General features: G+C 43.1%; 1 protein-coding gene across 1 annotated transcript; it reads right to left on the bottom strand.

Moving 5' to 3' along the window:
- Positions 1 to 3,696: 3,696 nt before the first annotated feature.
- Positions 3,697 to 7,225, bottom strand: SDF2L1 (stromal cell derived factor 2 like 1). Its single transcript, XM_075718833.1, has 3 exons — positions 7,057 to 7,225; positions 5,976 to 6,172; positions 3,697 to 4,002 (listed from the first exon to the last, which is right to left on the bottom strand). The coding sequence occupies exons 1-3, from the start codon at positions 7,223 to 7,225 to the stop codon at positions 3,724 to 3,726; spliced, it is 645 nt and encodes a 214-aa protein (XP_075574948.1). The 3' UTR covers positions 3,697 to 3,723.
- Positions 7,226 to 12,082: the final 4,857 nt, after the last annotated feature.

Below are 12,082 nucleotides of genomic sequence, written 5' to 3'. Positions count from 1 at the left end.
ACGGCGACAGCTAGTGCCTCAGTGCTAGAGAAGTGAGGCAGAGGACAGGGAAGATTCAGCAAAACTAACAGGCTTAAAAATACTGCTCAGCAAGCATCACCATTACCAGGTTGTTTTGATTGTAGTGGTTTTCTTTTGATTTTTAAAAATATATGCTAATTTAACTTAATAAGAACACATGTACCCAATTAGTATTCCCAAACACAATAAATGAAATTAAAACATTGGTTTCTCTTTAACCTCAACATTCAGAATGAAGAATCAATGAGCAGCACATCTCTTCTAGCACTTTTAAAGAACTAAAACCAGTTCTCATGCATACTGACTGAGAAGTCAAAATGTGTGGCAAGTGTTCATATGCTGAGCAGTTATACAGAGCTTTAAAAAGCTTCGGGAAATAAACAGTAAAAGTGTTTGTAGACACACCCACTTGCCTCCAAAATTAACATGTCTAAGGATCTCTTTGTCATTTTACATTGAACTAGATGTATACAGATATGTAAAATGTGGTATTTGACAGATTTTTCACAGTAGAGACTTTGAAGTAGGTAGATTGTCTTTAGCAATTATTCCCACTGAGAACAACTATAAATAAGGATCCCTCTCACTCTTTTCCCAAAAGCCTTTCTAGTTTATTAAAGGAAGAATAACAACATTGGCACACCTTTTCAAAGAGTTCTTGTAATAATAGTGAGAAAGAAATTGGAAAGCACCTGTCAGTTATTTGAAAGAATTATTTTCTGCTAGCATCAGAAGCCAAAATAAACAGTTTTCACTTAACCGTGAAGTGTATAGGGAATTTTGACAAGAGGTATTATGGAATTAGTTTATCACCATGAAAGAAAAAGAAAGAGGCAAAATAGTGTTCCCAACTCTCGTATCTATATCTCTTGGTATTTCATGTTGTACCCAAGAGTCCCAAAATCTTTAGGCAGATTATAAAAGCCATACGGAAAAGAAACAACAACAAAACCCAACAATATAAAACCTGGGATTCTCCAAGTCTCTAGTCCTCAGCTGTGGGGAAGGACCGAAAAGTTGAATTGTAAGCAGCAAAAATAAATAAGAACACCTGAATCAGATTCTGATATCTTACTACTTCAGTTTAAAGCATAAAATATGACATTAAACAGATACTAATGCAAGTCTTATAAATCTAGAAGTTCTACAGAAAGTGCATTATCACTTGCACAAGCCATCATTTTTCACAGCTATAAGCTTCTGCACTTCCTACATTAACTTATGACTTTTGTAGTCTGCATTTAGCATGCTACGAGTGCCAATAGTTATTTTAGCACTGTACTAGACCTTTCCAAAGTAAGATGTACTTCAACTGGCCTTATTTAAGAGTCCTTCAGCACAACTTTTATAGTGATAAGAACTGGGGGGGAGGGGGGGGAATACCTATAGTGACACATGCACAAGTGAAATATTACGACCAAGTGACTTTTGCACTTTGGTCAGACGCAGAAGTGAAGGAAACTCAGTTCACAGGAATATCATTGAATATGTCTTTAAATAAGGCATTCGTGGATACATGTGAGTGGGGAAGCTTGGTTCTTTAGGAACAGAAGGTAACAATGTTTTCAAAACTGAAACAATATTAGAAAGTAAGCAGTAACAACTAAAAGTCAGCCTCACCAAACCAATTTGGCTCAAATCCAGAACAGAAGGAGGAAGGTCCAGTGAGATCCCACTCAAGCATAATAAATAAGACTGATAAATACCTTTACTAGGGACAGAAACATCCAGGCAGAGATAAGCATTGGGTAGGGATAGCACACAGACTGAGACGAGCCACACAGCTTTACCCCTTCTCAGCCAACCCGGTATTCCACAGGTGCACAAACACCAAGCCCATATGGTTTAGGCATAAAGCATTTAGCTCTTAGCAACAGAGAACTCATTGCCAAATTTATTTCTTCCTCCCACCAAATGCTACCACTCTTTTTGTGTTCACTCATATACCAACTTCAAAAGAAAAGCCCTCCCTTTTAATAAAGGAAAGGAACAGTCAGCTTGTTTATGCAGAAGGTTTGTTTTGTTTTGAAACAGTTACCCTTTATAGCTATGACCTCAATACCAATTAGTCAGGAATATCAGTGAACCCGAAACATTCATCACATAAAAGTTTACTTCTAATACAAACCAATAAAAGCAAGTCTACTTACTCTCCAAAATGCTCATAATCCTTAAATACCCACATGCAACTAAGATTCATAGAAAAGCAGTCTTACCTTTTTCTTCGAAGAAAAATAATCAGGTACACAAAACAACTGTTACAGAGGTTCCTTGTTCCATGGGGTACAGAGGATATTCACTAGTAACAAACCCTTAAATAAAACGTGAAGCTAGCCTGTACAGCACAACCACATGAGAGATCACAGAGTATGAAGCATGTGTCAGCAGGTATATTTATAAAGCTTAACTGCGATTGCCTGTTGCACCTTCTCAACACAACGCGCTCTCTAACACCACAGGACATGACTGGAGCTGTAAAAGCAGCAAATCAGTTTCCTGCTTCTTTAACTGATTGACTAATTAAGGCCATAATCAGTAAACTATTTACACATGGAGACAAGAACATCTGAATTTTCTGACTTTTCATGCTCATTTTGTGAGCTTTTCTGCTTAAAGCAAATAGAAAATATATGGTACTTTGAATTTTAATCAGTATTTCCAGTAACAACATGTAACAAACACATTCAAGAATTAGTTTCTTTCTCTTTTCACGGAGGGAGAGAAAGACAGAAATTCATAACTTGTTCAGTGAAGATTCCTTGCTAGCACTCCAGAGCATACCATTCTGTCAAAAATCCAGGACCAATCCAATCATTGTCCAAGATTCTTTTTTCCTCTTCTTCTGGATTCACACAAAGAAAACCCCACATGGGTATATGCCCCACTATTTATTCATCTGGATTCTCATAGTGATCTTGCAGAGTGACATGCAAGTACAACATAAGTCAAATTCAACTGTTCCTTTGCACCACATGGACTTTTATAAAATTCTAATATTAATTAAACAAACAGTAGTTTTCTGCACCAGTTCATAGAGCAGAGCAGTCTTACCATGTGACAATTAGCAGTATCACCATTACCAGAAAATCTGAACTTCTTGGAGAAAGTGAATAAATTAAAACTTTGTTTTCTTACTCCAACATACACAATATTTTCAACTCTTCCAATACAGTACACAATGAAACTACATTTTCTGGAAGGCTGAATGACTTCAAGCCATTCAAGAGACACCGTATTTGAGAACTATTTTTCCCTTTCTAGACTGACTCTGTCTCCTCATTAATAACATTCTCTCACTAAGAAGTAGAAATCAGTTTCCAAATATTTAATTATAATTGGAAAAAGATTACAAGATACAATGTTTTATTGTACTTGGGACTACAGAAATGTATTACTTCGGGTTTTCCATTTCCTTCGAATTCGAGAAAAAGTAACAAGCAAAACAAATGACAACAAAAACTAACAGATGTATGAACTAGTTTCATCAATTAAGCTTGAAAATTCAGAAGGGATTTTGCCAAATAAATTTCAAGGGCTGAACCTGGCAGATGCCATTCCCCATAGAAGTGCTGCATTCCTAGAATGAACTAATGCCCTTCAGTAATAAAGTCAGTCACTTAGGCAAGGCAGGACTTATAAGAGACCAAGGATTACATCTCCGAACACTGGAGTAAGCTGAAGCATTCTGGATCCTCTGTCGATTCAGAGCTCATCATGTTTTGCAGGGTCCATACTGGGTTTGATGAAGACACCTTCCATTGCTTTCCAATAGTTGTGATGATTAGCAGTAGGCATGCCATGAACTTCCCGTTGGCCTCTAATGGGATGGCCATACTGTTCCCCTGTTATTGAAAGGAACACCTCAGTTCCTACGTGCTTGAAGCGCACTGCATCCTCCCGCTCCCAGTAAGTCCCGCTGCATTGCACAATCCATATATCGAGGTCATCTCCTTCGCCATCATCACCAAAGGCACTTACTTCCTGTTAGAGACACAAACTTCCTGAAGTGAAAATGGAAGCAAATACCTCCAATACACACACAAAAACATCAACCACAAAGTCAGCAGAGTTTAAAGGCAAGGATGAAGAGGAAAGAAAAAGCATTGTTGCATTCCTTTGTCAAGTTACCAGATCCAGAAGCAGTAATTTTCTACCACCACAATCTGAACACAAAGTGCCAACAAACTCCAACATACATTACAAATGAAATGAAAGAGAACTTGAGCACAGATCTCAGAATAATCCTCTGAGAAAAAACTCAAAAGAAACAACACTAATGCTGATGCAAATTTTCCCCACTCAGAAAAGTTTGTAACTGCAGACAGTTAGTTTTGTAGTATGACCATCTTCATAGTTACCATTGCAACAGGTTTTTTCAGCATGTGTTTTTATCACAACATCCCAACAATTCAACTTATTAAGTAATCATATTCCTTTTTACTTAATTATACCAGGCTTAAAATTGGGTCAACAACTATTCTGGTTCACACTCTTTCTAAAGAAAGACCACTGAATACCTCTTTAAAAACATAAAGACACCCATTAATGCAAATTAATTCCTGCTAAAACAAAAGTTAGAGATTAGATTCCATTATGTACCAAAAAAGATTCCAAGCATTTGCAGAAACCGGATAGGCTAAGCTCCAGCTGTTTAGGACTCCAGACAGCCTTTAATTCTTAAAAATCTGTTAAATAGAAGTGATGAACAACTTGCAAATAGAACTGCAACAGTTTGTACCTAGCAACCTAAAATTTTAGGGTCATGTTAATTTAAGTTGATGTTATCCAAAAAGTCTGAAAGACAACATACTAATTGAAAATCCAACTGCTGTTAAGAATATGAAATAAAAGTTTGTGTTCATAACTACATCATCTTTCAATAATGTCATAAGTCACAGTCCTGTCAATCTCTGGGAAGTCATGCAAACTTTCCTTTCGCTTAGATACTGTGCAAACACATAGCAGAAACAAAGAAACACAGTGACAGTTGCTGAACATTTTTACATTAATTACAATGTTTTACAAAGTGCCTAAGCTGACAAATGAAAACTGGGGGAAGGTTTTAGAGTCAATCTGTTCTTGAAATAATTCTTCTGAAATGCTGTTTTTCCATCACTTCTTGTCTTTCAATAACCAGATCATCTAGATACCCTACACAAAACTGGACCTTACTGTTTCAACCACCCTACTCATGGTAAAAGACAAACCTTTTTCACAGAGTCAGGTCTTCCAACTTTGAATGTAATGACCTATCTACATAGCCTGAAGGAAGCCTAAAATGACTACTAATGACAAACTTCCAACAAGTTTGCATTATTAATTGTAGATTTTCAATCTTGGAGAGGCATTTCTTCAAGGACAAGACTGGGACCTAATTACAGTTAGAAATTACACTCTTCTAGACACAAAATGATAAATAATACAATTGTGAGAGCAGATTCATTTTTCCTGTGGAAGGAGGACAGATAAATAAGAATAGCAAACTGAAATAGGGATAGCGAGCAGACGATTTGAGTCTAGTAGTCTGGATCACCAAGGAACTTGGATATAGGAATGCCTGGTGCTGCAACACATGATTAGTTGCCTTGCTCTAGAGCAATCTTCACAATGTTGAGGGAGGTGCCCAGCCTCCTATGCCTTTAAAGTGCTAAATGTTTCAGAAGAGTCTTCCCAGTAGCAATGGAGCAGAATATAAAAAAAAAAAAAAAAAAAGCAGAATTTTTAAAACTACTGTGAAATACCGATACTGGTACATATTAAATTTTACCTCTGTCAAGAAATTAAATATGTTATTCCAAGATGCAAAAAAGCATATACTTGAACTCCGGATATAGATATACTGATCCTGGCAGCTGGTACCCAAGCCTGATTCTTCAAAAACATGAAAAACTGGAGAGAATATTGTCAATAGCATGCGCTATTTATACAAAAGCTTGAGATTTAAAACAACTCACTTGATTATTGGAGAGTGGTGATGGGAAGTGATGAGTGTGTAAATTTTTTCCTGTGTTAACATGGGTAAGTCGTATAGCTTGCCCACATTTCACTGGTGTTCCGCGTTGGCAACTGCCATCACTCTTCCCACGAATCCGCCAGTAACTGTTAGCATCATCTGAAGCTTCAACTCCTGTCACTGACTGTTGCCCGCTTCCTGTTTGAATAGAATTAAATGGCAGGAGACTTAACCCACTTCTCCAGTTCAAAAAGTCCTGAAGGAACTAAAGAAACCTGCCTTAATGCTCTCATGCCTTCATGCTTAAAAAGTTGTTTAATTCTCCCAGTCTGTTTACTGACTGCAATGGCAATGAAGGTACCAAATAATCTTTCAGACTGAAGTTAAACACAGCATGTGTTAGGAGGTGCAAACTGTCAAAGTTCATGGTGAACACGAGAAGAAAATCTGATCCATGATGGATACTATTCACACCATCCCGCCTTTCTCAAAAATACTACTATGTTCTTTGCATCCCCAAACAAACCAGCAGCGTTGCTGCCACAGTAGATTCTGGGAAGGTACTGCTGAGGCCCTAGACACAGAACAGGGCTCACCTCAGGGATGAAGGCAAAGCATCCCTGTGACATCCCCACTCCAGGACCTGCGGAGCCCAGCTGCATCTTCCTGTACCCCAGGCCTCAGCATCCTGCTCTCCCTGCCAGGCTGCCGGTCTCCAGTGCACCCCACAACCCCACCCCTGGCCTGCTGCTCCCTCTGCATCAGTGACACGAACCTCAGCAACCTCTAACCTCCTCCTCCTTCCCTGTCACCCCTCACTGCCCGCCCCGCCCCCGCCGTTTCTCTGCCATCCCGCCGACTCCCTGCTCCTCTCATCGCCTGTCCCCCCGCCACTTCCTTGCCCCCCTCACAGCCACTTCCCTGCCCCCCAGCCTGCCTCCCCGCCATTTTCCTGCCCCTCTCACCGCCTGTCTCCCCAACGCTTCCCAGCTCCCGCCATCTTCCAGCCCCCCCGGCTCCCCGCTGCCATTTCTCAGCCCCCGGCCCCTCAGCGCGGCGCCCCCCGGCCAGGCCCTGCTCACCGGAGCCGTACTTGACCTCGTGCGAGTGAAGCCGCACGCTGTGGCGGGTGTTGAGCAGCTTCAGCACCGAGCCGCAGGTAACAGCGCCCGGCGCCGGTTCCCTGCCGTGACACAGCCCGCGCAGCAGCGCCAGGAGCAGGAGCGGGAAGAGGCGGCAGCCGCCCCGCATCGCGCCGCAGCCCGGCCGGTACCGCCGCCCCCCGCCGCCCTCAGCGGAGCGCGCTTCCGCACCCCCTCCGCGGGTCCAGCCAATCGACCCGTGCCAGCACCGCCACCGGCCAATCCCCGCCCGCCTTTTGCCCGGCCTCGCTCCCGCATTGGGCCACGGCTTAGTGACCTCACCGCCGGCAGCCCTCCAGCAGGAGGAGCTCATTGGGCCAAGGCAAAAAGGTGACCAATCAGAGCGAGCGGCGTGGCACCTCCCAGGGAGGGACGCGGAGGAGGACCACGGCGCTTTTACCTCAGCGACGCCTCAGGAGGATCCCCGGTCTGGGTCTGGGTCGGGCCTGCGGCCCCCGGGACAGGCCCCATCGGTCGGGCCAGCGCCCAGCGGGGCCCGCAGTGCCTCCGCCGCCGGGTGCCTTTCACCCGAGCCCGGAGCACTGTCACCCCCGCCTGCCGGGCCCTCCAGCAGGCGGTGGCCCTGAGCGCCCCCGGGCCAGCGCTGACGGGAATCCTCGTGATTGTCTCACCGGGAGCTTGCTCTTGCTGAGAATTGGTTTATGTCGGAGGAGAGCAGGCCAGGTTTGTTGCGGCAGCCCCCTCATCTAACGTGTAGTCTGGGTGGTAAGAAAAATACTAGCTGAGCCAATCTGACTGACTGTTAAGGGCCTTGGGAGAAAAGTTGCTGCAGGTGGGACTGGTAAATCAGTTGTCATCAGAGCCTGGGATGAACAAATGTCTTCACAGCGAGAGCACTGTCAGACATAAACCAGCACTAAGGTTACTAGCCCAGCTATGGGTAATGGTCGAGGTACAGCCTCAGGGAGCCGGAACTGGCACAAATAGGTCAATCAGCCCCTGCTGTTGCGTTCAGGCCTCTTCTAGCTTGGAGCTGTCAGGTGGCATATTTAGGTCTGCTCCTCCCTACAGTTCTGGCTCCTACAGTTGTGTAAGTATGTCCCCATTTTGGAGATTTCGAGACAAATGTAACATAATGTTGAAAAACAAATGAAATTTATGGTAGTGAACTGTCTTCCGTGACAATATACCACCGGTCCAGTCATTTCTGGATTATGGTAGAGCTGATGATAGGGTATAAATACTATACAAAGAAGAACTAACAATGGTTACTGTATCATTAAGCTGTAGTGATCACATCTTTGCTTTGGATCTGGAACTTTACCTTCTGTGATTCAGTCTCTTGTGAAGTTCTTCTAACAAAAAGAGATTATTAAGCTCTAGTCTGTATAAAAGACAATTGCATAAATTAACATACACACTGCCCTTCATTGCATAATTTTGCAGACTTAATGTCGTGGGTTAGCCCCAGCCAGCAACTCAGCACCATGCAGCCGCTCGCTCACTCCCCCTACCCCGATGGGATGGGGGAGAGAATTGGAGGAGTAAGAGTGAGAAACACTCCTGGGTTGAGATAAGAATAGTTTAATAATTGAAATAAAGTAAAATAGTAATGATAATAATAACAATATAATAATGATAATAATAATAATATACAAAGCAAGTGATGCACAAGGCAATTGCTTACCACCCGCTGGCTGATACCCTGACAGTTCCCAAGCAGCGATCGCTGTCCCCCAGCCAACCCCCCCCCAGTTTATATACTGAGCATGATGTCATATGGTATGGAATAGCCCTTGGTCAGTTTGGGTCAGCTGTCCTGGCTGTGCCCCCTCCCAGTTTCTTGTGCACCTGGCAGAGCATGGGAAGCTGAAAAGTCCTTGACTAGCATAAGCAGCACTTAGCAACAACTAAAACATCAGTGTGTTATCAACATTCTTCTCCTACTAAATCCAAAACACAGCACTATGCCTACTACTAGGAAGAAAATTGACTCTATCCTAGCCAAAACCAGGACACTGAAGAAACACCCCCTCCCATCCCCCCCCCAGTCTCCTTTATCAATAGGAAGCAACCATGGACAAAGGACACAGGAACTCCTACATAGTCCATTAGCTTTTGCCTCTGAAACTGCTCATTGGATTGACCCATGTATCATGTCACAGTCACTCTGGTGTGAGTCTCGTGCAACACTCCCAGGAATACAAAGTAATTTAACAGAGCAAAATCTTTTGACCTTCTTAGCAGCAAGGAAACAGGTAGAAGGGCACCTGCCTTGGGACTTAAGTCTTTGTAACAATGGTATTCTGCGTGTGCAACAGCAAAGAACTGCAACACTGCACGTTCTATTATAAGATGATTTAGAAAGCACATTAGTGTTGCTGGCTAGCAGAAACATCATAAGATGCTCAGCTGACTCCCTATCTCTTCCACCAATCCTGGATCTGTGAGGCTTTTTCCTACCCATGTGATACCACTTAACTGAATTGCTTAGTTTTCTTTATGCTGGCTTTGGCCCATTTTATGTAGCTATACCTACATCCAAGAAAAATCTCTGACTTAAATGTCAGGCCTGCGTTAAAACAAGCCCGAGTCCTAAACTCAGTCACATATGCGCACATGTACACACACAGACTCAGTGTGTTTTTCTGAGGACTAAAAACTCATTTCCTAGTGTTGGAAGTATAAATGTTTGCTCACAGAAAACCAAAAAATCACCCATTGATAGTCAAATGCCATACTTCTATGTCATTCTAAGAAGCCTTGCTGTTCTAACTAAGACAACAGCTAACATTTGTTGCTGTTTTTATAAATGGGGCAAACCAGATGTCTGTGGTTGCCATTTTAGCCGTGGAAAATCAATCATATGGGGCTTTAGCTGGCACCTGTCTATCTTTCTGGGAGGTCGCTCAGTCTCAGTGCATTTAGTGCCATTTACATGGTGCTCCCTACAATGCTTTTCAGTCCTACTTTAGAAACGTAATTGGGTTAGAACGGTTGCCAACAAAGGACCCCATCAATGCCAAACACCCGTGGCAATTAACAGCCACCTCATTGCTACAGGGCCCACTATTGTTTCTAGTAGACTGCTGTAAGCGACAGGTAAACTTGCCTCAGAAATTATGTGACGGTGCGCATTGGTCATGGAAACATCAGTTTTTTTGATAGGAATCTCATTGTAATTCTTGTTTATGCACATGAACAAAATCATTCAATAGTTCTGTAAAAGGTGAGAATGTAAAATGTAACTAGAATGCCTTCTGCCTTCAATCACTTAACCCTGCAGTCCTAGTGCACTTGATTTTCAAGGATTTTGAAAATGCCTACCATTTCCACTCAGGTGCACCTGTATGTATAACCTGGCCCTCCCTGAAAAACAGGTTTTAGTGGATTTGGCAGTGCCAAATGCTTTTAGCAGACAGGAATGAGAAATCTGTGGCACAAGAAAATTTCAGAGGGTGTATGCTGGCCCAAAGCAACATATTATAGAAAAGGATTTTCCTTCTCTTTATATTGGCCTTTGTTAAAATGCTTTAAGTTTTCTGTTTGCTTTGCATGACAAAAGCAGTGACTGACAACCAAGGTAGCATAGTAGGCAAGGCAACTCCTGGGCTTGATCTACACCCAAAAAAGCACTGGTGCGTCTTTGGGTATAGAAAGCCCTTGATTTATGGAGAACACTGCAGTAACATCACCTGGATTCTTTCTCAGATTGTCACTAACCCTAGGCAACATATATAGAGCACAGTTCTGAAGATATTAGTACCTGATACAAAAGTAAGTCCACATGAGCTCTTCTATTGACTTTTCTCTGCATCTGGTCTTTTCTCTGATATCAATAAGGATGAACTGTACTGAAAGCCAGGGAGTAACAGTAGAGAATCAGGCCTGTAAACATTCTGTGGTCCTTTTTGTCTCTTTCTTTCACCCCACACTGATGGAATTGATGGTTATAAACCTCACTTCACATCAAACATTTGTATCCATTGGCATGCCTTACAACAGAGCTCTTCTAACTGTGACCCCTAAGCATAATACAAATAGCAAACAGTAGTAGTAACAATAAAATGCTGTCACTCAGGGAGAAATCAAAATGACAAAAAAGACGGCTTGCCAAAAAATTATAGAATTACAGAGTTTCTTATCACTCAGCCCATGTTGTTTAAGGACTAGAGACCCAAAATCAGCTATTCAGATTTTTGCATTCAGTAGATATAAACATAATGTAAGAATAAGCAGATTAAGTAAATAAGCAGAAGACATTTGACAAAAAAACTCAGATCATTTCAGAAAAATGGAGAGGGAAGGTGACCAGCTGGTCTTACATGGTGTGCAGGGAAACCTTTGCACTTAGCAGATGTACCCTAGAATTTGGGGATTTCAACCCTTTTTGATACAAGATGGAGGAAACTGTTATGTGGAGTAGATCACAAGTCACACATAAGGGGACTAACCACAGGATTTTGGTGTGTTTATCCAACATTATACAATTAGTTTTGAATCAATTTGCAGCAATACTCTTTGCTGCTTTCGTCTCAGGTAACAGCGCTTGTGCCCAGGGTTTAGAAGAGCTACCTCTGGGCAGAACCCATCTGCCACATCCTCTCCCTGGTTGGGATTTGGGCAGCCAATGCACCTGGCACGCCCTGCCATCGCGCACACCCAGATTTGCCCATGAACTGCTCTTCCCAGTCGCCTTGCAAGCTGGGTGCGGTAGGAAAGGACGGGAGCAGAGGTGCCCCCGTTTCCTCCTACAGCAGCACATCCTACCCGGGGCTCAGGCCCAGCCCTCCGGGGCAGACGCTCTCAGTTTCTGTCAAACGCAGCCGCGTCGGCGGGGAAGCCCGCACACGGTTAGAGCGCGGCTCAGCAGCCGGCTGGGAGGGGGAAGGGGACATGCTGCTCTTCTTCGGGCTTCTCTTCACCGTTACGGCCAACTACAGCAGAAGAGAAAACCTCTCCCTCGCCACAAAATGGCGCCCACGTGCCTGCCTGCCTCCTCCCC

The sequence above is a fragment of the Pelecanus crispus genome, chromosome 11 (genome assembly GCF_030463565.1).
Source record: "Pelecanus crispus isolate bPelCri1 chromosome 11, bPelCri1.pri, whole genome shotgun sequence".
NCBI classification, from domain to species: domain Eukaryota; kingdom Metazoa; phylum Chordata; class Aves; order Pelecaniformes; family Pelecanidae; genus Pelecanus; species Pelecanus crispus.
The sequence above is the reverse complement of the archived record's forward strand: the minus strand, read 5'-3'. Positions and strand labels throughout refer to the sequence as shown.

What these genes read in the sequence shown, in the direction of transcription:
- SDF2L1 (XM_075718833.1), bottom strand. Translation starts at nt 7,225, where the DNA reads ATGCGGGGCGGCTGCCGCCTCTTCCCGCTCCTGCTCCTGGCGCTGCTG. An exon ending in CGAGGTCAAGTACGGCTCCG is followed by an intron (nt 6,173 to 7,056) that starts GTGAGCAGGGCC and finishes CTATTCAAACAG; the next exon opens with GAAGCGGGCAACAGTCAGTG. An exon ending in CACCACTCTCCAATAATCAA is followed by an intron (nt 4,003 to 5,975) that starts GTGAGTTGTTTT and finishes TGTCTCTAACAG; the next exon opens with GAAGTAAGTGCCTTTGGTGA.